The sequence below is a fragment of the Balaenoptera physalus genome, assembly GCF_965194825.1.
Source record: "Balaenoptera physalus genome assembly, chromosome: 5".
In the NCBI taxonomy this organism is placed as follows: Eukaryota; Metazoa; Chordata; class Mammalia; order Artiodactyla; family Balaenopteridae; genus Balaenoptera; species Balaenoptera physalus.
In genome coordinates, this window is record NC_138884.1 from 58,297,797 (window position 1) to 58,325,483 (window position 27,687).

Below are 27,687 nucleotides of genomic sequence, written 5' to 3' on the forward strand. Positions count from 1 at the left end.
GATTATTTCAGGAACGCGAGATAGTAGCAGCGGTTGATCGAGGAAAAAAGCAAAAACCTCGTAAAAACTACTACAGAGCATTTCGGCCGTGAGAGTAATTTTGACACTCTGAGGCTCCCGTAGTCAAGCTCGCTTTAAGAGCCAAGATGGCGCTGCCGACCGAGTTACCCATGTGCTGTTTCCGGTCGTAGCTGGGACTATTGGCAATTGCCAGCGGTGTGGGTTTTCTTAAAACTGTTCGTCGCGGAACCAGTCAGCAGCTAACATGTCTAACAGAAACAATAACAAGCTGCCCAGCAACCTGCCGCAGTTACAGAATCTGATCAAGCGGGACCCGCCGGCTTACGTGGAGGAGGTAGGAACGCGGCGCGGTGAGGCTAGAAGCCGGGACGCGGCTGGTTGAGACAGTGGCTGGAGGGAGGCATGGAGTGGAGCTGGGGTCCTGGCTCGCCTCGTGTTCTGCTCTTAAGTTCAGGGGTTCCGCGAGAGGAGAAAAGGGGTTAAGGGAGAGACATGCCACAGGGTTCGTTCCCCACCTTTTGAAATCTGCTGCCCGTCTGGGTTTTCTGCCTGCTCCATAGACCCTGCTGCCACAGAAACACCATTTAACAGACCTCATTTTTGCTTTAGGGGTTATCTCCCGAGCTCACTGAGGTCGAGAGACAAATGGTCCGCCCCCAACCTCTGACTTCCAGACAAGTTTCTTAAGCCTTTTCTTTCCTGAAACCCCTAAATGGAATTAGCCTGTAACAGTGGATGAAACTTTTGTTTAGATTGTTTTCCACCGACGTCTGTTTCCGGGAGCCCGCGCTCTGTGCCATGGACTGTGTTGGGAAGGAGGGGGTATTCTCAAGTATAAGGGACAGACACAGGAGCTTAGTATTATCTAGTTAAAAAACAGGATTCAGTCTCATCGGAAGCTGGCATGACCTGGATGTCAGAATTTACCTCGGGAAAAGATGAAGTTGAAAATTAGATTAGGTCCGGACCGTGAGGGGCTTTGTATACTGACCTCATACAAATTGTGAACATTAAGGGTGTTTGAGCCGAGAAGTGACAAAATGAAAGTGATGATTTTGCTACATTAATTTGGCAAGTGCTTTCTTCAGACACCCATTTTTCTGACCGGCATTAAACAGGTATTTGCTTCAGTTACTTGTATGTGCAGATGGCTAACACAATTATTCTTTTTTTTTTTTTAAACCCTTAAATTCTCATGTATTTTTTAATTTATTTATTTATTTGTGGCTGTGTTGGGTCTTCGTTTCTGTGCGAAGGCTTTCTCTAGTTGCGGCAAGGGGGGCCACTCTTTATCGCGGTGCGCGGGCCTCTCACTATCGCAGCCTCTTGTTGCAGAGCACAGGCTCCAGACGCGCAGGCTCAGCAATTGTGGCTCACGGGCCTAATTGCTCCGCGGCATGTGGGATCTTCCCAGACCAGGGCTCGAACCCGTGGCCCCTGCATTGGCAGGCAGACTCTCAACCACTGTGCCACCAGGGAAGCCCAATTATTCATCTTTTGATTGCCCTTCTCATTTTCCTCCTCCCCCAGATTTTCACATAGAAATATTTATGTGAGTACATTTTAACAAATAGCGGTCTTAGTGGTTTAGGTCACCAGTAGAGAGAGCCCTTCCAAAGATTCAAGGGAGTGGAAACAAAGACTTAAGGAACAAATACAAGAAGTTAAGTAATATAGGTGAGGCTTTGAGATGTGTGAAGCACTATAAACCATTAGACAAGGTAATAGCTGAGAGTCTGTACAGCGCTGTATTTAAAAGCATTGGTTTCAAAACTAACTCCGTATCCTGGCCCAACTGTTGACCAATTGTGTAACCAGAGAGGGTTAACCACTTGAGCCTATGTGTATTTTAATATGTGAGAAGGAGATAATACCTACTTCAGAGGATTACTGTTTGATTCACTTAACAAATATTTATGCAAATTCACACATATTGTTCCTACTGTGTGTTAGTATAATTCTCAGCACTCAGGATGCAATGATAAATAAGATACAAGAGGCTTCTTCTCTTGGACTTATATTCTAGTGATGGAAAACATATAGTAGTAAGAATTCTGAAGAAAGTAAAACTGGATATGAATATGTTAGAATTGGAGGCTGTTGATTTGGCTCTCATGAACAGGGAAGGCTTGTCTGCTATGATATTGAGACAGATCAAGAGCATTCTAGATAGGGGGAATAGGAAGTGAAGAAGCTATTGATGGAAAAGTAGAGAGGCAGCCAGTGTGGCTAAACTATAGTGAGCACAGAAAAGGGTAGTGTAAGATGATGTGGGGAATGCAGGCAGACAGAGGTGGGATGATGTGGGGCCTTTTAAAACACGGTAAGGAATTAACATTTTACTCTTAGTGTGTTAGGGAGCCATTGAAGAGTTTTAAGCAGAGGTGTGACATGGTCTGATTTATATTATTAAAAATTTATTCTGGAGGCTGTAGATAGAATGGATTGTAGAGCAGCAAGATTGGAAGCAGGGTAACTAATATGATCGCTGTCGGAATAGCCTAGGCAAGGGATGGTGATGCCACTGGAATTACCAACACAGGTGGAGAGAAGTGAACAGATTGGGACTAGCTGTACATGGAAATAGAGCTAGTAGGACTTCCTGGTGGAGTGGATATGGGGGATAAGGAAAAAAGAAGGAAGGAAGGATGGTTCAGGTTTTTTATTTCTGCATCTGGGTATTTGACAAATACTATTTAGTACCTGTTATGTACTAGGTACTGGGACTACGGTAGTGAGCAGTACAGATAAAAATACTTTTCTCATTAGATTACATTCTAGTCGTCTAGGGGAAGAAGTGGGATAAGAATCTTCCCAGGAGCACACTGAGTTACGGAGCCCTCTCTTCACTTGTCAGTGGTGACGTGGAGTTAAGAGAGGTAGGGTCTTAACTGAAGCATGTAGGGACTGCAGGTCTTCCTCTTGATTCCTACTCTTGGAGAAAACTGGAGGCTTAGCAGTTTTGTTGGGGAAATCAGGAGTTATGTTTTTTGACTAGGCTAAGTTTAAGAGATGTCTGTTAGACATCTAAACAGGCAATTGGATATATGAATTTGGAGCTCACTGAACCAGTTAGGGCTGGTAATATAAAGAAATACTCATTCTTGGGACTTACGTGGTGGTCCAGTGGTTAAGACTCCACGCTCCCAATGCTGGGGGCCTGGATTCAATCCCTGGTCAGGGAACTAGATCCCGCAGGCCACAACGAAGCTCCCACGTGCTGCAACTAAGACCTGGAGCAGCCAAATTTAAAAAAAAAAAGAAAGAAAGAAATACTCATTCTCTTTCTGAGTGTCTCTCTCTCCCTCCCCTTCCCTTCCCCCTCTCCTCCTTTCTCACCATCACTCTATCTAACACACACATAGTTTAAAGCCATGGCCTAGGCATGAGAGTAGCTGTAGGGTGTGGAACTGAGGCCTTGTGAGTTCCAACATGGGTTGTTGTTAGGATTAAACATAATTAAATGAAATAATGTACATGATGAGTTTGGCACATAGCAAGTGCTGAATAAATGAAAGCTATTATTATTTCTGTGTGTCTATTGCTTTTGCCTGTTAACATATCTTATCTAGAACTCCAGGATAAAATCATAATTATTATTTAAAAGAAGAGGGGAATTTTGACTGGAGAGCTTTGTGTACTTGAATTATAATTTACATTTTCTGACTCACATATTTCTGCAGGTATTAGTGCTCTATATACATGGACAATATAGTAGGGGGTCATTTAGATAGTAAATGGCAGTAGAGAGCCAGATCTGAGTTTTTGACTCTTGTTTCACTGTTCTTTATACCTGACTACCTAAATTTCTAATGATAAGGGAAAGGGTCTTTAGATTACCCAAGATGTGCGCAGATTTTTCAAAACTCATTTTGAAGAATGCTGATAAGGAAAACATAGTGTTTCTACATACCTTTGCCACATCTTTTTCTCAATGCCATTATCAAAGATTTCTAAGTAATTTTTAATTCTCTACTGAGAAAGTCTTATAATAGAAGGTGACCAATTTAAATTTTATTTTTCTACAGTTTCTACAGCAGTATAATCACTACAAATCCAATGTGGAGATATTCAAATTACAACCAAATAAACCCAGCAAAGAACTGGCAGAGCTGGTGATGTTTATGGCACAGGTAAGAAGATAATTTTTGAGTAAAACAAAGACCAGTTGTTGCACACAGCTTGCAGAATATTTTTCACTTAAACCCAACCTCATTCAATTCGGGAGTAGAAACTTAATTTTAAAAAGAAAATTAATTTTCCCTTTTTGCAGATTTTATTTCCTCCTTATGTTCAGTTAGAGGATTTCACTAGAGCTTTTCAACCGGAGCAAAAAAGCTTTCAAACTATTTGTTTCCTTCAAATTCATCATAAAAGCAGATTCTGAATCATGTCACATACTTTACTAAGATTAGAGGAAATATGAAAGGGGTCAGAGAGATTAGCATGTAGAAGAAAAAGATGGTTTGGAGCCATCTACTTCTATGAAATACAGCCTTTTATTCTGCTTTTGCAGAACATCCTTAATATGTGCATATGAATTATAGGAGAGAAAGAAAAACTTCAGAAGAGCCTTTGCTTTGTTACAGATTGGTCACTGTTATCCAGAACATTTAAGTAACTTTCCTCAAGAGCTGAAAGATCTTCTCTCCTACAACCACACTGTCTTGGATCCAGATCTCCGAATGGTAGGACCTGTAGTTGGATTGATAAATTGTTGTGTGTTCACGTGTGCGTATAATATGTGTTTAAAGGAGAACAGCCTGTCATCTAAACATCTTTCTAAAATGTAAATCAGTGTGTCACCCGTTCCTTAAAATCCTTCTGTGGCTTCTCATTTACGCAGAATAAAACTCAAACTTATTAACTTAGCCTGTAAGTCCCTACATGATGTGCTTCCTTCCTGTGTTTTTGACCTCATGTCCTTTTCTGCTGCACTCCTTTCTCTGATCTCTCAGTTCTGCCAGTATGCTGACCCTGCCGAGATGCTCTTTTCCCTTTTTTGATTAGGTGATTCCTTCTAGTCATTCAAATCTCAAACGCATGAAGAACCCTAATTATAGCCTATAGTTTTGATAAAGCGTAGTTTAGACATTTATCTATTAATTGGCCAGTGTGAGCATGTAAACATTGTTACCTTAGTGATTGACATTGGGTCCCGTCTGGGATCCCCTCTACCAGGCCAGTGCTCCCATTTCCCCCACCCGCAGGGAGTGTTGGCTGCTAATGGCCCCCAGCTGCCCTTTCTCTGGAGCACCGTCTTCAGCTAAATGGGAGCCCTAGCACCGGGGAAGTGGCCCTCCCAGCCCACAGGTGGTGTCTGACTAACCCAGAGGCTCAAAAGCCCAACCCTTCCCAAAGGTCCAACTTTGTGCTGCAGTTTGTGCTCCAGGGCTTCTCTGTAATCAGACTAAAGCTAGTCTCCAGCCAAGGACACATCCTTGCCCAGCTTTTCTCTGCCCTACCCTGCTTCTTTTACTTCCCTTCCAGAAGAGAGCACGCCCTGGACAAACCTCTGTAATAAATTGGGTTCTGCTTCTAGGGAACCCAACCAGAGGCATTTCCAAATTTTATATATCAGCTTTTCAAACACCTTTACAGCTGGTAGAACTTACACAAATATTATGATCTCAAAACATACTAATATCCTTTACCAAAACGTATAAAAATGCTAAGTCTGTAGATTCAACTTTGTTTCTTATTCTTGCATTTTCCCAGGCTTTCTGTAATTCTTCAATTTGTATACTTCTCTAGGATTATCTTAATTTGATCAGGCCAGAAAAAAAAAAAAGAATACCATCTCAGACAAGCCAAGGTTGGCGTCTCTGATTAACTCTCAGCTGGGACGTGGGACCTGGCAGCACAGCCTCAGAGGCTCCAAACTTGAACCATTACAGAAGACTTTTACTTAGGTCAAGACTTAGGTCAAGTCCTTGTGGGCCGTACAGATTTGAGACTTTGAGTGTGGAGACTTAGTGTCTTTCCAAGTAATTAGGTCGTCTTTAAGTTTTGTGTGCTAACAGTACCCAACCAAATTGGTCTGCAGGCATTATTAAATAAATAAATGTGTGTGTATATTTCTTTATAGTGTTTTATGATGATTAACGGGTTTTAAAAAATAATTAGGAGGTTGCTAGGAAGCGAGGGATTGAGTCTGTATAATTAGCATTCCTCTTTAGAGGGTACTCGTGAAAGTTGGTGGTAAGCAAGGGTTCTACAACTACCACTGGGCCGTTCTTACTACTAACTGTATTTCAAAAGAATGCCTTGTAAGGTCACAGATTCAGATTGATTATCCCAATTTAGTGTGTTATGTTACTGTAACCCACCTTTCTTATCTCTGTGGATTTACTGATCACTAGCGTTTTTCTACGTTGACACTTCCTTGACCTCCTGTGTAAAGGAGCCCTCCTGCAGTCACTATGTGTCAATTATATTACCCTGTTTTGTTTCCTTCCTATGTGAGGTATACCTGTTGATATGCTTATTTGCTTGCCTGTCGCCTCTTCCGCTCCACCCCCAGGGTAAGCTCCATGAGGGCAGAGACTGACTGTTCTGTTCCCATGCCTAGAATAATGCCTACTTAGTAGAAGACATTAAGTGCTTTTGGGATATACTTGCTCCATTTTCTCATCCTAACTTTATCATTATCTTATAGTATGTTTTTTTTTTTCCTTCCTGAGACATTTTGCAAAGCTTTGATCTTGCTGAGAAATAAGAATCTCATCAATCCATCAAGTTTGCTAGAACTCTTCTTTGAACTTCTGCGTTGCCACGATAAGCTTCTGCGAAAGGTAAAGAGCAAAATCACTCCCCGTTCCGCTCCATATCTCATTCTTCCTTGCAGTGACATGAAACTTACAGCATTTGGAGTCTCTTGATGCTTCATACTATTGGATACAGCTAAGAATAATTTTGATAGGAAAAAAATTGACCATTGTGTGCATGCAATATAGTGGTGATAGCTAACATTTATTGTTTACTTTTTGCTAGGTTACCATTTTCAGAGCATTTTACATATTCGTTTACTCACAAAGTGCCATGAGATAGGGGTTATTGTTGTTGTTATCTTATAGATGAAAAGGCTGAGGCACAGAGAGATAGAGTGGTGTTCCCAGGGTCACACAGCTTCTGAGTGGTGAGGCAGGGAACATAAACCCAGGGAACCTGGCTCCAGAGCCCAAGCCCTTTTCCGCTGTGCTGTACTGACCAGCTAAATCAGAGCATGGACTGGACACTCGTGGCTGTAGCCACTCCCACCCTCTTCCCCCCCAAAACTGACTTTTCTTGTTATTAATATTTCCCTGTGACTTCGTGTTTGCTTGTATAAGTAAGACCAGAAGTTGAAGATTTATGAAAGAATTTTAAGAAAGAGAAACTAAAGTTTACATACATTAACTTAAAAAAAATTTTTTTTTTTTTTTTTTTTTCAAAATATTAAGAGACTGCAACCATTTGATTTTAGCAATTGTACTTCTTGGACTAACTTGTGAATAAAAGTGATCCAGGGGAGCATATTTTGGGTACCAGTGATATTTGTAAAAATCCCAATATTGTCTTGCATGCAGTTAGGGGCTTGGACTTTCCTTTTTATTTTTTTAATTTATTTTTTTTTAATTTATTTATTTTTGGCTGCGTTGGGTCTTCGTTGCTGCCTGTGGGCTTTCTCTAGTTGCGGCAAACGGGGGCTACTCTTTGTTGTGGTGCTTGGGCTTCTCATTGCGGTGGCTTCTCTTGTTGCGGAGCACGGGCTCTAGGGCACGCGGGCTTCAGTAGTTGTGGCACACAGGCTCAGTAGTTGTGGCTCGTGGGCTTAATTGCTCCACGGCATGTGGGATCTTCCCAGACCAGGGCTCGAACCCATGTCCCCTGCATTGGCAGGCGGATTGTTAACCACTGCGCCACCAGGGAAGCCCCGACTTTCCTTTTTAAAAACAAAACAAAACAAAACAAAAAAACAATTTATTGAGATGTAATTCACACACAGTGCATCCATTTAAATGTACAATTCAGGGGTTTTTAGTGTAGTCACAGAGTTTTGCAACCATCACCACAGTCAGTGTTAGAACACTTATAGCACCCCCAAAAGAAACCCCATTCCCATTAGCAGTTACTTTCCATCTTCCCATCTGTCCCAGCCCTAGGCAACCACCAACGTACTTTCGGTCTCTATAGATTTGCCTACTCGGGATAGTTCGTGTAAATGGAATCATATAATATGTAATTTTTTTGTGACTGGCTTCTTTCACTTAGCATAATGTTTTCAAAGTTCATTCATGTTGTAGCATATGTCAGTATTCATTACTTTTTGTTGCCAAATAATATTTCATTGTCTGGTTATACCACATTTTGTTTATCCACTCATCAATTAATGGACATTTGGGTTGTTTTCACTTTCTGGCTGTTGTGAATAATGCAGCTATGAATATTTGTGTGAACATTGGTTGGAAATATATTTTCATTTCTTTTGGGTATATAACTAGGAGTGGAAATGTTGGGTCATAGAACTTCATATTTAACCTTTTGAGGGTAACTTTCATTTTGCTTTACCTGCTTTTTTTTGTTTGTTTTATTTGCTTTTGGTCTCTTTTGTGATAGAATGAAAAGTGGGGAAAATTAAATCCTCCGGTGCACTTATATTTCTCTCCAAATTAAGCAAGGTTAGAAATGTTGGTTAATGTGTATATGTTTTTGTTTCTTTTCCTCAGACTTTATATACTCATATTGTGACTGATATCAAGAATATAAATGCAAAACACAAGAACAATAAAGTGAATGTAGTAAGTACCCTTTTGTTTTCCATGTTTGCAGCATTGTACTACAGTATCGTGCAGTTTATTAAGTCTTCTTTCTCCTCTTTTTCTTCAGGTATTGCAGAATTTCATGTATACCATGTTAAGAGATAGCAATGCAACTGCAGCCAAGATATCTTTGGATGTGATGATTGAACTCTACAGGAGAAACATCTGGTAATATCTATGTACCTGTCTCTTTTGAAATAGTCTTTTATTCATTTGTAATTACCACAGAACACATACACAAATATTTTTCTTGATTTTGAGCTCTTTAATATATCTCTGCCATAGATTAAGTTGGAAGTAAAAATACGGAGGCAATCCAAATGACTAATAACAATATTGACTACCATTTCTTGAACACTTGCACTATGCCTTACCTCATTCAACCTTCAGAACAGTGTAATGCAGCTTATTTGGGATTATTCCCACCTTATAGGTAATGAAACCTATAGGTTCATAAGTTTAAGTTTAGTAGCTAGTAAAAGGCAGAATTGAAATTCAAACCCGATCTGTCTGACTGAAATCCGGGCTCTTTCTACTCTGCCTCTCTGAAGATTTTCAAATCAATTTACCTTATGTACTTAAATTATCATGTTTCATAAACTTTGGCTTGTTGGTACAGTGTCCCAACTCATGTCTTTTGCTTTTCTTATTCACTGATTTTTTAAAAATATAAAAGTAATATTCGTTGCAGCAGAAGATTTGGAGAAGCTAGAAAGTTTTTTTTTTTAATTATTGATAGTCCCACTCCCTAGAGATAATCAGTTAATATTTTATGATATTTCCTCCTGTCTTTTCTTTAATGTGAATTTTAAAGTATGGTTGGAATTTTGCTGTATTGTAGTTTTTTATTGGTTTTTTATTCCCCCCCCCCCCCAGTTATCTTGAGTAGGTTTTATGTCATTAAAAATTCTTCAAAAAATACATCTGAATGGCTGCATAATTTTCTGACACACGACTGGGCTAAAATTGAATTAAATGTTTGCCTGTAGTTGACTATTTAGCAACCCGTGACTTTTTGAAATATTACAAACTGTGAATTTTAACATGTCAGAAATATTTACTATTTATTTTGTGCCATTGTCTATGCTGTCAAATACAGTCGAATGAAAATTCACTTTAAAACCCTCAACTGTCTTCCCCCAGGAATGATGCCAAAACTGTCAACGTGATCACCACAGCATGTTTCTCTAAGGTCACCAAGGTGAGCACGTGTATGGCTGTGTGAAGGCACTGTCTGTGAGTAGCCCGCTTCTTCAGCTAGAAGGTGAAGGAGATGGGTACGCGAGGAAGAGGTGGTGTGCGGACGTGCTGCTGTGCTTAGGCTGCTTCCCTGGTTTATCTGCACTTTAGAGGAGTCACACAAAATTATGGGTTTTTAAAATGCTTGGTATTAAACGATAGCCTTAGCGTTTATTTTATGTTTTCCTCTGTAATTCTTGACTGATCTTTTATTGGGCTCAGGCACAGCTGAAAGAAATTTAAGGACATGTTTGCCTTTCTCTTAGAGGGGCTATATCACTTTTCTTGTGGGGGATGTAGACGTTCCTGACTTTGTACTTGAAGGATATCAACTATGTAGAGCTGGGCTAAGACACATGAGCCCAAATCCCACCATTCTTTGTTGTATTTTTTTTCTTCAGATCCTAGTTCATATGCATGTGTAAAATATAGACAAAGGTATTTATTCTTTGTTGTTAAGCTGGGATGAGTAATTGACGTTGTTTGAATTGGTCTTTAGATATTAGTTGCTGCTTTGACATTCTTCCTTGGAAAAGATGAAGAGGAGAAACAGGACAGTGACTCAGAATCTGAGGTTAGTTTAACCATAGATACTTCTGAACTTCACAGTTGAGCAGATTTTATTATTGTTTTCAGTACAGATTGTAAAAGTTGGAAAGAAACTTAGATGCTACCTTTATCCTTTATTGAGTTCTGCCATGCTGAGATTTTATTCTATTTAGAACTTGTCACTTACATTCAGAAAGACTGGTTAAGTAACTAGTAAAACTTAGATTCATTCAACCTTGTTCTTAGTGCTAAAGCTATACCTATATCTCACTATATAAACTTAGAATAAAAATTACTGCCAATATATTTTTGAGGTAGAGTGTTGACATCATGGAAGTTTAGAGTGGAGAAAGGGAGAAGGGTAGTACAGCATCTTTAAAAGGAAGAATCAGGATTTATGATGTCATGAAATTTTCTTTATTAAAAAATATTTTTTATTAATATTAAAAAGAAATTCCCTTCCCATTTTAGCATTTTGGTAACAAGAATACTGGAATATGGGATAACACCTTTTGTTATTACTTTAGTAAATAATGTATGAACAATACATTCTTACTGTATAAAATTTCAGATACTATAGATAAAAGTTTTCTTGATCCTTTCTTATTTCCACTTCCCAGTCCCTTCTTCATAGATAACCATTTCGTTTCCCATGCATTTCTGTGTGGATGTGTATACACGTTGTCTTATGTGTGTGGTCTGTTTTTAAAATATATGTAAATAATATATGTATTATTGTGCAACCTGCTTCCTTTGTGATGACATATATAGATGTACCAATGCATTTAGATATTCTTCTACTAGTACATATAGGTCTACCTCATTCTTTTAACCTCCACATAATATTTCAGAATATGGATGTACTATAGTTTAAGCATTTCCCTATTGATAAATATTTGTTTCCAGTTTCTTTTTTCAAATAAAAACAAAGCTGCATTCTGTCTGTATATTAATACTTCAATAAAAACTAAAAGCAAAATAAAAACAAAAGTCAGTGTCGCAGTGAAAATCTTTGTACGTGCCTGTTCCTACAGATGGGCAAATTTGTTTTTTATTGAATTTTTAAAGTTGTGTTTATTTTTAATAGCTGCATGCAAAGAGTATAAGTACAAAGAAGTGATTGAAAGGGTTATTCCTTGCTTCTATGCAGATTTTCCTTGTTTATAGTTTTACAAAGTAGTTTATTCTTCAGGATGAAGGACCAACAGCAAGAGACCTGCTAGTGCAGTATGCCACAGGGAAGAAAAGCTCCAAAAACAAGAAAAAGTTGGAAAAGGCTATGAAAGTCCTCAAGGTGAGACTTGTACCTGGGAAATGAGATAGGAATCATTAGAATGCAGAATATGTGGTCTTTAGAAAAGCGTTTAAGCATTTGGAATAAAGAAAATAGCGTTTTTTTTGTTTTTTTAATAAATTTATTTATTTATTTATTTATGGCTGTGTTGGGTCTTCGTTTCTGTGCGAGGGCTTTCTCTAGTTGCGGCGAGCGGGGGCCACTCTTAATCGCGGCGCGCGGGCCTCTCACTGTCGCAGCATCTCCTGTTGTGGAGTACAGGCTCCAGACGCGCAGGCTCAGTAATTGTGGCTCATGGGCCCAGTTGCTCCGTGGCACGTGGGATCTTCCCAGACCAGGGCTCGAACCCGTGTCCCCTGCATTGGCAGGCAAATTCTCAACCACTGCGCCACCAGGGAAGCCCGAAAATAGCATTTTTGAAAGACTTAGAAATGTGTGATGACTTTTTAAGCACTAATTTTTTAGATGAATAAATGTTCTCAGCTCTAGCAAGATCTGTGGCTTGAATAAATTAATTTGATTAAATTCATTTGTTTTGATCACGATGTCTTCTCAGAAGAGTATGCAAATGAAGTACATTTTGTTTTGTAATAATTATTTGATAGTCATTAATTTGGTCCTTGTGTGTTTTTTAATGTTCATATTTCCAAATCCCTTTAAGTCTCACAGGTGCTAATAGCTAGAACATTCCCAAGGTTTAATCTTTTTTTTTTTTTAGTTTATTTATTTTTGGCTGCGTTGGGTCTTCGTTGCTGCGCACGGGCTTTCTCTAGTTGCGGCGAGCGGGTGCTACTCTTCGTTGCAGCATGCGGGCTTCTCATTGCGGTGGCTTCTCTTGTTGCGGAGCACGGGCTCTGGGCACACAGGCTTTCGTAGTTGTTGTGTGCGGGCTCAGTAGTTGTGTCGCATGGGCTTAGTTACTCTGAGGCATGTGGGATCTTCCCAGACCAGGGATCAAACCCGTGTCCCCTGCATTGGCAGGCGGATTCTTAACCACTGCGCCACCAGGGAAGTCCCCAAGGTTTAATCTTAAAAGACAAAAACCACCTTTAGTTCTTCTAGTTGAAAGAAAGGTTTTTGGAACAAAGATTTTTTTTTTTCTTTTTAATTAGTGTGATGGGGACTTCCCTGGTGGTCCAGTGGTAAAGAATCCGCCTTCCAATGCAGGAGACGCGGGTTCAGTTGCTGGTTGGGGAACTAAGATCCCACATGCCACGAGGCCACTAAGTCTGCATGCCACAACTATTGAGCTCGAGTGCCTCAATGAGAGAGCCCGCATGCTGCAAACTACAGAGCCCATGTGCTCTGGAGCCCACGCGCCACAACTGGAGAGAGAAAACGCACGTGCCACAACTAGAGAGAAACCCGAGAAGACTGCATGCCGTCATGAAAAGATCCTGCATGCCTCAACAAAAGATCCAGTGTGCTGCAACTAAGACCCGATGCAGCCAAAAAAAAATAAGGAAAATAAATAAAATAAATATAAATAGTGTGATGGACTTGATAACAGCCTTTAGCACATTAGCACATTTAATCCCAAGGACCTCTTCACTGTAATTCAGAATGTAAATGTTTTCCTCTCCCTTTCTTTCAGAAACAAAAGAAGAGGAGAAAACCAGAGGTGTTTAACTTTTCAGCTATTCACTTGATTCATGATCCCCAAGGTACTATAATTATGACCTCCCAAGTTCCTTGTTGGCTTTATCTGCCTATTTAGCTTCCTACCTTCAAGGTTACCAGGGAATATAAAATCCTTGGCACTTAATAGACAATCAGTAAATGCTTAGTTGTTACCTATTGGTTGTAGCCTAGAGAATTCTATCCCAAAGCAGTGATGCCCAACCCACAGCAAAATAAGAAAAATATGGAGGAACAGCTCTCTTTGCAATTCATGTCTTTAATAACACGGTACTTGTACTATAAGACATTGTACTTGACCAAATGAAAAATTGACAATTTTTTATTAGTCCCTTTTTTTTTTAACTGGTATGTGGAAACCAAAAGTTTGGGAAACCCTGTTCTAGAACACTAGTTCTCAAACTAGAGTGCACATTGGAATCACTTGGGGAATTTATAAAACTATACTGGTACTTGGGTCCTGTTATTCCCAGAGACCGATTAGTTGATACGGGGTATGGCTGGGCAGTGGGGCTTTTAAATGCTCTCTGTATTTTAGTTTTAGTTTGCTGACCCTTCCTCTAGGTCAGTGTTTCTCGGACTTTAAGGCACATACTGATCACCTTGGGATCCTATTAAAGTACAGATTCTGTCTGATTCAGTAGGTCTGGGGGTGGGGCCTGCAGTTCAGTACTTCTGACAAGCTATTAGGTGGACAGCTGCTGCTGGTCTGCAGACCACACTTTGAGAAGCAGGGCCCCAGAGAACTATAAGTGGAGCATCTGTCAACGGTAACTCAAGATGTTGATGCTAAAAATCTTGGAAATCCTTAAGACTTAACTTTGGGCACCACTGAAGGTATATTTGCCTGTGTGTGAGTCTTTTCACCTTCTGTCATGCCGCTGTTTTTACCATCCTGGTTCTGCAGAGTGATTTCAGGCACAGCCATACCAGAGTCAGTGATCAAACCACTGCTTTTCTCTACACCTGTTAGATGATGTTGTATAGACCGTGGGCCCACAGTATACTTCTCTGATATTCTCCTTTCAGATTTTGCAGAGAAACTACTGAAGCAGCTCGAGAGCTCTAAGGAGAGGTTTGAGGTGAAGATGATGCTCATGAACCTCATCTCCAGATTGGTGGGAATTCACGAGGTTGGAATTACATTATGTTTCTCTTGATGAGTGTTAGAAGTAGAATTTTTCTTGGTAAAAGGACACTAAGGTAGAGCAGTGGCTTAATTTTATCGTCCCAAACCATTTAAACCCATACAGTTTACAAAGGGATAAAGTCTTTCACTCTGAAAATAGCTGTTTTTGTCGCTTTGTTTTCTTATCAGTAAGTATGGATGTTGAATTGTACATGTATTCAGTTTATGGACAGACTATTTTTGTTCTGTTTTTCTACTTTTATTTTATCTATGTTTCACTTATACATTTTCCTGAGCCACCATAGCCCACATATTTTTATCAACTGTTATTACATTTCACAGTTTACCCCTTCATAGCTTTCCTGACTTCCAGCCCACTCTAGCAGGAGGATCATGTTTGCAAAGCTGAATTCTCTGGCCATTCACTTTATATTAAATTAGATTGCAAGAGCTCCTTGATGGCATAATGTATATATATTGTGTATACATATGGAAACCTCACACATACTCAGACTAACTGCCATTGTAGAAAAGGAGGGATTCCCAGAAATTCAGCCCATGAAAAAATGACCATTGAGGTTGTTCCCTATAGTTTTGCTCTTTTAACTAGTGCTGTTCTGATCGTCACTGAATGTGTTGCTTTCTTCAAAAAAAAAAAAAAACACAAGAAGTAAAACAGCCTCCTTTATTGAAAATCAATCATTATAAACATATATCAAGTTAAAAATGAATAAATGCACTTATTCCATTTCTCTAAGAAAACCTTAACATTTTAGTGAATAAATTGCTTTTTCTACATGGGCTGCAGTTCTAAAGCAGGATTACCAGGTCAATTCTTGTTACATTTGTGCAGTAATTTCAAGTCACATCTGAATTTGAGCTCAGTGGAAAAGCAAAAGTGATTCTTAATTCGAGCATGGTTTGACGGAAATGATACTGGAGTTTCACAACTGGTTACAATTGAACACCCATCTCTGTACTGAACCCAAGTCTTCCCTTTTACTTCTCTGGTCCTGGTTTTGCTCTGCGGCTAAAATAGAAAAAAATTTATTCTCACATGATGAACTTTGAAAAAGACTAGGCCATCTCCAGAGTTTCTCTTCTTGAAGTTAACGATTACAATTGCTTTAATAACTGGATCCTTGTCTCCTTTATCTAGATAGACTCCAGAGTGTTAGTGTTTTCTGTCTAAAATATGGAGCTCAGAGTAATTCCTCCAGTGTGGTTGGACTGGTATCCCGTAACAAAACTAGACTGTGGGTTTCTTGGTGATCAGATTACATGAGGCGCTATTCAGATTTGAGTTACTATTATCTTTGAAGACTAAGAAATTGGTTCTGCATCCACACCAATTTAAAAGTAGAAGAAAGTTGCTTTTTGACTGCCTTTTCATCCCCTGGTTTATCCTGTGTACACTTTCTTCTTCCTTGACATAACAGGATAGCAACAAGGCCTTCCTTTCTTTGGTTAATACAGCACATTGAATCATCCTGGAGCATGAATGCTTGTTGAGAAAAAAAGACAGTAAAAAAATGATTCCCAGTTAGTTGAACTTGATGATATAATTGCATCACGGAGAAATGAAACTCCACAGCTCAGCTAGATATATATTAAAGTCAGTGCATTCTTCTTTCCACAGCTTTTTCTCTTCAACTTCTACCCCTTTGTGCAGAGGTTTCTGCAGCCCCACCAAAGAGGTAAGGCTTCCACTTGCCGTGTTCCTTTGGTGGCCTTGGGGTTAACCATCCAGAGTCTTTTGTTCTGGAATTAATACTAAAGACAGGAGTTAGGAGTGAAGTGTGTTCTGCTTCAGAGACAAGGAGAGAAACCTGTATGTTTTCTTTCCAGATTCTGCCATGAGGTAATTGTTCTGCTCATCAACTTAAGAAATAATTATTTGAGGGGGGAAAAAACACCGAAACAAAATGTTGGTTTCTCAAAGCAAGTCTTTTTGTAATACTATAAATACTCATGGGAAAAATTCTAAAAAAGAATTTTGACTATTTATTGTAACTTCATTATAGATACCAGGGTTTAACTTACCGCTTTCATTGCCCTCATTTATATTCTTAATTAAAAGCAACATCAAAGCAGGAAGGAAGAGATGGTTGTTTTTGCCTTTGAACTTGAACCAAGGTAGGAAAGAAATGAACATTTATTGAACATTCAACATGAGCCAAGCACTGTGCTAAGTGCTCTTTACATACAGTCATCTCATTTAATCCTCACTTCAATCCTGAGAGGTGTAGAAAGAAAAAAAAAAGACCAGGATCACTCAGCAAATAATGGCTGATAAGGCTTCACCTCACTTCTTTGTTTTTTGCCAGAGGCCTTGTTCTTTATCCATACTGCCCCTTTAAAGGGAGAGTGTGTGTGTATATGTGTTTGTATTTATTCATTGATTGAGTGATTTCTAGTCTGAGCGCTGCATTAGACACCAGTGAACACAAAGTAACATCCTCACCGTCATAGAGCTTACATTCTAGAGGGAGATCTACAGAGTGCTGTGTGTAATATGTCCAGGTGACGGTAAGTATTTTGAGGAAAAAGGAAGCAGGTGAGGACAGCAGGGAGTGCTGGGGTGGGTTCTGTCTAGATTATGTGGTCAGGAAATCATCTTGAGAAGGCAGCAGTTAAGCAGGACCAGAGGGAAGCGAGGCAGGGAGCTATGCAGATGTCGGGGGTTGGGTGCTGGGGCAGAGTTAAGCAGCAGTAGCATTACGGCCAGCGTGTGCTGGCCGTGTTTGCTGTGGTCCTGAGGGCAGGGCAATAAACTGACCGTGGCCTTTCCGATCTCTGACATTTTTAGAAGTAACGAAGATCCTTCTGTTTGCTGCACAGGCCTCTCATCACTTAGTACCCCCGGAGGTGAGAAGTCTTAAACTTTACTTCTGTCAGGATCTAGTGCATACGTAGCCCTGCCACTAAGCATGTCGTGGTGGCTTTTCCCACAGGGATTAATTACTGTCCTCCCTGCCTTTGTTAAACTGAGTAGAAGAGACACTAGCTCTTAAGGAGATAGCCATAGAAGTTTACTCACAGAGGTAAAAACATTTTACTGTAGAAAGTAAAGTTTATTTTGGACAAGTTGTTGAGAATTCTGGTTTTGTTTAATTGCCAAATTTTATGCTGGGGAGGGCAAGAATATCAGTGAATTTGTAGTGATTATTATTCAAAACTGATCATTTCTTTCTTTGATTAAAATAGTGTTGGATGATCCTGGGTCAAAGCAATTTTTAATCCATGTTGAAAACTAATATCAAAGGCGAGCCAAATTTAATCTGAGGATAGCTAGGAAGAAGGCTGAAACCCAAAGTGGAATATTTTTCTCTCAGTCTTCCTCAGTCTTGATCCTTCCAACTCCCAAACCGAAGGTGGAGGGCTGTTTTTCCACTGTAATAGTTTATGGTCCCTTCATCGTCAAGCGTTTGAGTAGGTGTAGACGTTTTACCAGCACTCATATCCTTTCTCTCCCTCCCGTTCAGATCACGCAGTCATTGCTCATGACTGTGGCCAACAATTTTGTTACCGACAAGAACTCTGGAGAGGTCATGACAGTAGGGTATGTAGAACGTGGCTGTAGGCAGTGGGTATGGTTGTAACGCACTGGGTTTGCTTTCCATTACCAAGATGTAAAATTTCAGCTATAATGTGCTCTCTGCAAAAACAGTTTAAAGTACACTTCAGTCTTCTCAGCAGGCTTGGTATTTTTAATTTATTGGTCAGAATTTTGAGCCAGAGAAAAGATATTTGCCCTTCTAATCAACATTTTGGTTTTTAACTAACTTTCCCTCTTTCAAATGAATGCTTGTGTGGCAATCTAAATGTTTTTCTTCTGTCTTCTACCCTGAATTCCTATCTTCCCTAGAACAAATGATTCGTTATGGAATCATTTTTTAATCCCAAGGCGGTTCAGTGGCCCTTTTGATTAATTCAAAGGCACTTAATGAGTGTGAGCAATAATTTAAGGACGACTGATCGGTCCCGATGACTAAGCAGTACACTGAACGCTGCTTTTCATCTCCCTTGGAAAATACTGCTGGGATAACAGCCCGAAAGACCTTTAAATTTTCCTTATTTGACCTAGTACTATCTCCCCTAGAGTTGGGGAATAAATGCTGCTGTCATATAGAGGCACACTTCCTTTTATTGCCCTTTGCTATATTGCTCTTCACAGATACTGCGTTTTTTTACACATTGAAGGTTTGTGACAACTTTGTGTGGAGCAAGTCTGTCGGTGACATTTTTGCAGCAGCATTGGCTCACTTCATGCCTCTGTGTAACATTCTGGTAATTCTCACAATATTTCAAACTCTCCACCAGCAAAAAGATTATGCCTCACTGAAGGCTCAGATGAAGGTTACATTTTTAGCAATAAAGTATTTTTTAATTAAGGTATGTACTTTTTAAGACATAATGCTATTGTACGCTTAATAGACTACAGTATAGTTAAACATAACTTTTGTATGTACTAGGAAGCCAAAAAATATGTGTGACTCACTTTATTGCAGTGGTCTGGAACCAAACCTGCAGTATCTCTGAGGTGTGCCTGTATTTTACAGAGATTACACTGTTTCTTATTCTTCTAGTAGAGGAAGTGGCAGTAAACTGTCTGGAATCAAAGCCCTCTGAGGGGCTTCCCTGGTGGCGCAGTGGTTGAGAGTCTGCCTGCCAGTGCAGGGGACATGGGTTCGAGCCCTGGTCTGGGAAGATCCCACATGCCGCGGATCAACTGGGCCCGTGAGCCACAACTACTGAGCCTGCGCGTCTGGAGCTCGTGCTCCGCAACAAGAGAGGCCGCGATAGTGAGAGGCCCGCGCACCGCGATGAAGAGTGACCCCTGCTCGCCGCAACTGGAGAAAGCCCTCGCACAGAAACGAAGACCCAACACAGCCAAAAATAAATAAATAAATTTATTTAAAAAAAAAAAAAGCCCTCTGAGGCTCCCCACCCTCACACTCTACCATGCTGCAGTTTTAGAGACCTAAGACCTATAAAACCCAACTTACATTCCTTTTGATTTAGTCTTTTTAGAAAATATTCTTAGGTTGAACCACATGAAACTGCTGGGGGTTTTTTTGTTTGTTTTTATTTTTTTAATTTATTTTTTTCCTTTTTTTAGGATCAATGCTATAAAAGAGATAACAGCTCGATGTCCTCTAGCCATGACTGAAGAACTTCTCCAAGACCTGGCTCAGTATAAAACACACAGAGATAAGAGTAAGTGGTGTGTTATTCTCGGTAGGTCAAAGAGTACAGAGTAACTCATTTTTACCTCAGTAGACTCTTTGCTCTGAAGTTTCTAATTAAAGGTATTATTTTCCAGATGTGATGATGTCTGCTAGAACTTTGATTCAGCTCTTCCGAACACTGAATCCTCAGATGTTACAAAAGAAATTCCGGGTAGGTGAAGCATACATATGTTGATCAAGGATTTGGTCCCAGAAAGTGAGGGTGATTTCCTACAATTTGAGTTTGAGTATTTCTGATGCTTCCATTAGGAGTATTGGTGATACATGTAGTTTTATTCTTTAAGCTCAGAATAAAATTGATTGAATACTGTGGCTTAACTGTTTTATAGTTGGTATATGCTCTTTGATGATGGATGACTCTTATAGACCTGTTAGACTGCTGGAAGTCAGTAACTGATGCCAGTATTGAACAGGCTGTTCCCTAACCAGATACTACGTCTTTCAAGTTGGGACAAAGAAAGATGCATGTATGTAACAGAAGGAGAGATCTCAAGACTTAATTGAAGTTTCCTGAGTTGGATCAGAAGAAAGCAAGAAAACAGTGGGCAAAGTTCTGGCTGGGGGATTTACTTTGACCCAAGACATTGGTGGACTGTTCTTGTCATTCGATTGCTTCCATTTTTTGTGATTCTCCCTCTCAATTCATAATCCTAGAGAATCCTTTTCATGAATAATGTTTTGCAGTTTAAGCACCTCATTAAAAACTGGTTCCTTTCCTTTAGGGTAAGCCTACAGAGGCCTCCACAGAAGCAAGAGTGCAAGAATATGGAGAACTAGATGCTAAAGATTACATTCCAGGAGCAGAAGTTCTGGAAGTTGAAAAAGAAGAAAAAGATGCTGAAGATGATGAAGGTTCATTTTTGTTTCACCATTATTCAGGACAAAATCACTCCTACTATATCTGTATTGATCTTGAAATCTTTATACTGTTTGGACATTCATTCAGCAGAAGTTTCCTGAGTAATGACTATGTGCCACGCCCTGTTGTGGGCACTGAAGGTCAAATGGGCATGGTCCTGCTCTGAGAGAATTTACATTCTGGTGTAGGAAGTGCCTTTTCATGTCCTTCAGATTGGCTGCCCCTTATCAAGGGCATGCTGTTTGGCACTTGGGAAAGATAGTGGGTTTCTTTTGTTGCCTAGAAAAAATAATGAAGATTAGTCTATAGCAATCCTTCTGTTGAAGGAGACTGCTTGTTGAACTGGTCGAAGAATGCTTGAGGAACTCCATTCTCATTTCCAGGGTTAGCATTTACTGCATTGGTTGCTAGGGTCCTGTCTTCTTCCTGTTCATTCCTTCATTATTTCAACAAAACTTTTGTAAGCATCAGCTATGAGCCAGCCACTGTCAAAGCAAAGATGAATGATATGGTTCTTGTCCTTGAGGGTCTTTCATAAACAGCTAATAAATCATTAACAGGATTTATGATTGGAGTGGGATATAAGGGCTGGAGAGAGGTCATGTCCACCTCAGAGGTTCAGCAAAGGCTTCAAGGAAATGGTGACCCACGAGCCGTATTTTGAATGATTAGTGAGCAGTGGTAGTATAGTGGAGACTTTCCAGGCAAACTGTGAGCAAAGTACTGAAGGGTTTAGGAAACTATGAGAATGTAGGATACAAGGTGATGCACAGAAAGCGACGAGACTAGAGATAGAGGTGGGGCCTCACGTGAGTGGCTGTGTAGGCCATGCCTAAGAGCTGGGACCCTGTCTTACAGAACGTGGGCATCCGCTGAGAGACTGCAGGTAGCCTTCACTTTGAAAGCTTACTGTGGCGGCTCCGTTAGGAACTCTGATACCTCTTTACTGAGGGGTCTACAAGGTTCTTACACAACCAAAATTTTCTACCTTGGTTCTCTGAATGACTTGTTTCTAACTAATTTCTCAAACGTGCAAATGTGCTTAGACAAGTTAAATAACTTGTATGTGGCCACTGTAAATGTACAAGTACAGTTCTGATGGACGTGGCTAGTTTGGTGGAAAGAATGTGGGCTCCAGAGTCATACATGATTTTCCTAATTTCAGTGTAGGCTGCATTTCTAGCAGCGTGGCCTGGGGCAGGTTACTTAACTCCAGAGTCTGTTCCTCTTTTGTTGAGTCATGAGGGTTAGAGAAAGATTGTAAAGTTTTGGCTCATGGTGGATAATTGATCAGTGCTTATTCTCCATTCCTTCCTTGACTTAATTAAATTGATGTGGTTTATTTAACAATAATATTGCTCAATTCTTGGTGAGCATCTATTTGAGGTTCATTACCTAAGTTTTCTTTTGCTTGATTTATCTCAATGTACCATGAACACTCAACATAAAGCGGGTGCTAATGATGTGCTCTTTTTCACACAGATGAGTGGGAAAACACCAGTCTCAGTGACGAGGCAGTTTCCGATGGCGAATGGGTTGACGTGCACCATTCTTCCGATGAAGAACAGAAAGAAATCGTAAGTCCTTAAATGTCCTTTTCTCAGTGTTGAGGGGCTACGCCCTCACTGGAGCTAATAGCCGTTTAAGTCTGTGTTGTGTCCTTTCAAGTCTGAAAAGCTGAACAGCATGCCCTTGGAGGAGCGGAAAGCCAAAGCCGCGGCCGTCAGCACTAGCCGAGTGTTAAGTCAGGAAGACTTCCAGAAAATCCGAATGGCCCAAATGAGGAAAGAACTCGACGCTGCCCCTGGGAAAGCCCAAAAGAGGAAATACATCGAAATAGACAGTGATGCGGAGCCCAGGTAAGACAGCGTGTACACCAGGTCTTCAGTCAGCTCACGTGATTATGAGAGTATTAGGAAAAGGAATTCCATCCTTGTTACATATTACATTTTTTCCTTCACCCCAGGGGTGAGTTACTTTCTCTTCGGGACATTGAACGCCTTCATAAAAAGCCAAAGTCTGACAAGGAGACAAGACTAGCAACTGCAATGGTGAGTGGGGCATGTCATTGCCTAGTTGTTTAAACAACAGAAAGCAGATAAAGTGCAGTATGACTCAGAACTTGTATAGGCACAGAACTGCAGGTTTTTCTTGGCTGCATTGGGTCTTCGTTTCTGCACGCGGGCTTTCTCTAGTTGCGGCCAGCGGGGGCTACTCTGCGTTGTGATGCGCGGGCTTCCCATTGCGGTGGCTTCTCTTGTTGCAGAGCACGGGCTCTAGGTGCGTGGGCTTTAGCAGTTGTGGCACGTGGGCTCACTAGTTATGGCTCGCGGGCTCTAGAGCGCAGGCTCAGTAGTTGTGGCGCAGCAGCTTAGTTGCTCCGCGGCATGTGGGATCTTCCCGGACCAGGGATTGAACCCGTGTCCCCTGCATTGGCAGGCGGATTCTTAACCACTGCACCACCAGGGAAGTCCCTGCAGTATTTTATTTTAATGTTTTAAATAAAAGTATAATTAACATAGAATAAAAGGCACAGATAATAGGTGTTCAGTTAGATGAGTTCTAACAACTTGATAGCCACATATGTAACCACCGTCTAAGACAAGCTGTAGAGCACAGAAAGGCACCGTTATATGTTCACGGTCTCAGGGAGGCTCAGTACATTTACCAGAGCTACGAGAAAAGCAGGGGAATGTTTACAGTCATTGAAGAAAAGCCAGAGACAGTTCGAGCTGCCTCAGGCAAGTCCTATGGCTGTTTGTGACTGCAGCCTGCCTACCTTTCCAGCTTCATTTTCTCTACCTTGACTTGTTTCAGACGCCATTCCAAATGGGCTCCGCATTACCCTCTATACCATTTGTACTGACACTTGTTTGGATAAGTTTGAAAACCCATGTTCTTTTCTCCACCGCACCTTTGCATATACTATTCCTACCTGAAATGCTCTACCCTTCCCTCCTTTCCTCACCAGGAAGGCCTTCATCCTGCAAGAAACAGCTCATAGGGTCTCCCTTTCTCAGAGGCTCCTCTGGCCTCTAAGAAACCTTTTCTTCCACTGAGCTCCCCTGCCCCATTACGATACATCATGGTCACCTCTTTCCCTGGCCTGAACTGAGTCTCTGGGGAGCAGTGACTGCGTGTCGTGTTCCCTCCACCTTAGTGTCCTTGGCATCCAGTGGAGCTGGCACAGAGGAGACGTGTGTGTTGGTGAGATAACTCCTGCAGTGGTATCTTTGTGTGTGTGTGCTGATAGGCTGGAAAAACAGACCGAAAAGAATTCGTGAGGAGGAAAACCAAAATGAATCCATTTTCCAGTTCCACAAATAAGGAGAAGAAAAAACAGAAGAACTTCATGATGATGCGGTATAGTCATAACGTCCGGTCAAAAAATAAGCGTTCCTTCCGAGAAAAGCAGGTGAGTTCAACTTGAAGCTTGACTGGGTAGAGTGGTATTGTTGTTCTAAGACTTCTCTACATTTGAGTGGAGTTGTGCCTTCTAAAACCTTGTATTATGTGTGTCTTAGGATTAATGGGGTGCATTATTGGAGAGCATGGAGAGGTGGAAAGCGGTCAGGGCTTGTAAATCCTAGACCTGACTTTGTTGAGATTCAGCTGTGTGACCAAAGGGAGGCCATTTTCCTCCTCTGTAAATAAAGGAGTTTAAACTAGATGAGCTCTGAGGTCCATTCCTATGCTAAAATTCTCTTGAGATTGCATCTGTGAAATACATCAAAATAAACTGAATAATAATTTTTGAGTGTTTGTTATATGGTACTTTTTTCCAAAAAGCAGTAATTATGTGTGGTAATATCTCAGTAACAGTTTCAGGAAAGCAGTACAAACTAAACAGTTCTGTTGCTGGCATGATCCTTTCTCTGTGTACCCTTTTGCAAAGCCATTATGTTTACAGACCTTTTTTAATTGCGTTTTATCCATTTTCAGTCTTTGATGGGTAGTCCTGTGCTGCCCTGTTGGCTTGCTTATTTCATAATTCATTGTAGTAAAACAAATTTATGTTTTTATATCCTCCTCTACTGCCAGTGTACCAGAGTGTATATCTAAATGTACTAGGAAGAATCTCTAGGAAGTCAGGTCACGGGTAAAATAGTGCCACATTCTGAGCCAGCGTTCCTAAATTGCAAGCCAGGATGAGCCTTCCAGGCCTCAGTGTGACAGCCAGCCCTCCAGGGCAGGACTCCATCGGTGTGGGAACCAAGTCAATATGACTAACTCTGTTTATTTAATCTTTCTAGTTCTAAACTCTTCAACAATGTTATGTAAGTGATAAAGTGGCAGTAGTTTTGATTAGAATTTGTTGAAAGTTTAGGTGAAAGGAAAGGTGCCGTTAAATAGTCTGAATTTTGCCAATTCAATTTAAATGCATGGTTGAATTGATTAAATTCATTAGTTTATCCTTCCCCTGCCCTTTATAAGATTTTTGGGTCGAGGAAATAATGATCATCCAGTTGGCAGGCCTTGCTTCCTATTGAGGTTTTTGTGACCTTGCTACATTTTATCTAGGGGTGTTCCCCCACCCCCTACTTCCTCTGTTTTTTAGCATGCTTTTTTTTGGCATGATAGAGAAGCCTTGCTTTGTTCCTGTCAGTACCTCTTTCAGTATAAAATACTTCTCTCAAAGATTAAAGTAATTTTGTAAGAGGAAGTTAGTTCACTGGATATGTGCTAGTTCATGTGAACAATATGAACAGATACTGTGATTAAACTGACTTTACAAATGAGAAAATAAGACATAGATAGCTGAATCTGAGAAATACCTTCTTAGCCATGCAAATTAGGTTAAAATGAACTGGTTGGTTTTTTTTTTCTACCATAAGTGTCCCACTTACTCTGCATATCTACAAAGACACACTAAGACCCAGATCTGAGCTAAAGGCAAGGAATCAATAACTTAAAGTCACAAAATTCAAAAAGCTTGATTAGAGCCAGGCAACTTCCACCCCAAAAAATGCTTTAAAGTTTCTAGGACTCAGAGAGTGGTGGGTGCTTGGGAATTAACGGAATAGTATCCATCACACACTTAAGATGTGTACATTGACCTTGGCTGTCTTCTTTTTATAATTTGGGTTTATTCTTAATAATCTTTTATTTAATATTCTGTTATTTTCTTTTGGGAACTGTAAGACTTTATAAGGATGTTCATAGGTTCACTGTGAACATTGGTCCTGTGGTCTTTTTCTGTAGATCATATTTACTTTTTTTTTTTTTTTTAATCTTCCAGCTGGCGTTACGAGATGCCCTCTTGAAAAAGAGAAAAAGAATGAAGTAACTTCCAAGCAAGTTTTCCATTCCAGGGAGAATGCTAAATTCGTGTCATTACTCTGAAAACTAGTACATTAAGAATGTTTACATTAAAAAGTCCAAAAGCACTATATTGTGAAAACCACGGTAAACTTGGTAGCTTCTGGTGTTCTTATTTTAGAGATGGGTAAGGGTGGGAATGTTTGAAATGTAAACAGTAGTGGTGTTGTAAAATCATTTTCATTTAGTGTTCATGCAAAAAAATAATAATTATATATATATATAGAGAGAGAGAGAGAGCGAGCCTATTAATTGTCACTGAAGATATAAAATTGAATGAGCCACAACTCCTCACTCTAAATTTATAGCCTATTTGTAGGATGGGGCGAGGGGCAAGTATGTATCTGTGTATTTACAGTGTTGTATAAATAGTTCTCTAGTAGAGATAGGTTCATGCTTCTGTGGGGTCACAGAGGCCTTATGGACTAACTCTGCAGGGGATGGGAGTTATATATTCTCTTAAAACAGGACAATGTTACAAGAGTAAGAGGATCTTACTTGTAAATAGGCTTACCTGCTGAAAACAGGTCCCTGCTGTACAGATTTTGGGTAGACAGTATAGCTTTTTTAGTCCATCCATCCAAAAGATGTAATTTTTTTTTAAATGCCAGATACAGAGGCTTTTTGGTTAAAACCTCGCTTTTTACATTGCCTTAAGTATAAATAGTAATCTTGGAGTGGCTTGAGTTCATCATTTGGGCTGCTCATTCTTCCATAGAGGAAAAAGAAATTAGATTGGTTTCCTCAGCCTTCCTTCACCCTGTAATATTTTCATCCCACCGTTTGCCTTGTCTCACTCAATAAAAGGTTTCTAATGTCAAATAGGTACTCTGTGTGCTGAGTGGTGTGTGTGTCTCCCTTCAGTAGGTGTGCTTGAGTAGATTTCAGGGGTCACCGCACGAGAGCCGTGGTCAGCTGTTTGCAAGTTGTTGCGTTTGGAAATAGTTTGGTGCCCATTGTCTCAGATTTCTTAGGTAGTGTGGTAGTTGGGAAAATTGCTTCAAGCTAGAGGAAAAGGCAATTTTCTGCCCACTCAGCAGCTTCTAAAACCACCTTTCTTACTCCTATTCCAGCATTTTCTGTTCACTTTCTCAGTTCAACTTCAGTTTTATTCGAATGAAACTTTGTGACTTTTCCTAAGACGCCCCATACCACTGGGGATTAGTTATGAAGACCTTGCGGTTTACTGATTAAATTGCACTGGCCCAGTGAGAGGAGCCCTCAGTCAACCCCCAGCACCTTCAGTGTTTCACAGGAAGTGTCCGATGCACGTTTGAATGTTTCAGACCTGAAACTCCTCTCTTCTCTCTTTGCATTTTTGAACTGGGTGTCTCCTTATGTGTCTAGCTCCAGAGAGAAGTAAATAAAATTCAAAATGGCCTAGCACCGAGGGTCTGTAGCTTTGCTGTGTGAATTGAGATGGTGCCTGGAACTTCCTTCCTTCCCCTAGACTTTCCCACCCCACTTACTGCCGAGAGCCCAGCCCATTCCGTGTTCTGACTTCTGTTCTTCTACTACTCTTAACTGAGGTTTATACGGAAGCTAGGTATCTGGCTTTAAAAGCTATAGCCTTAACTTCTATTTCT

At 40.4% G+C, this 27,687-nt stretch overlaps 1 protein-coding gene across 1 annotated transcript; it reads left to right on the top strand.

Moving 5' to 3' along the window:
- Window positions 1-119: 119 nt before the first annotated feature.
- On the top strand, window positions 120-26,929 carry SDAD1 (SDA1 domain containing 1). Its single transcript, XM_082463785.1, has 22 exons — window positions 120-355; window positions 4,050-4,154; window positions 4,611-4,709; window positions 6,705-6,815; window positions 8,730-8,801; window positions 8,890-8,990; window positions 9,966-10,023; window positions 10,561-10,635; window positions 11,803-11,904; window positions 13,499-13,568; window positions 14,572-14,675; window positions 16,311-16,368; window positions 17,481-17,539; window positions 18,157-18,233; window positions 19,794-19,891; window positions 19,998-20,074; window positions 20,646-20,775; window positions 22,265-22,359; window positions 22,451-22,641; window positions 22,749-22,833; window positions 24,036-24,197; window positions 26,022-26,929. The coding sequence occupies exons 1-22, from the start codon at window positions 266-268 to the stop codon at window positions 26,067-26,069; spliced, it is 2,067 nt and encodes a 688-aa protein (XP_082319911.1). The 5' UTR covers window positions 120-265; the 3' UTR covers window positions 26,070-26,929.
- The last annotated feature ends 758 nt before the right edge of the window (window positions 26,930-27,687 follow it).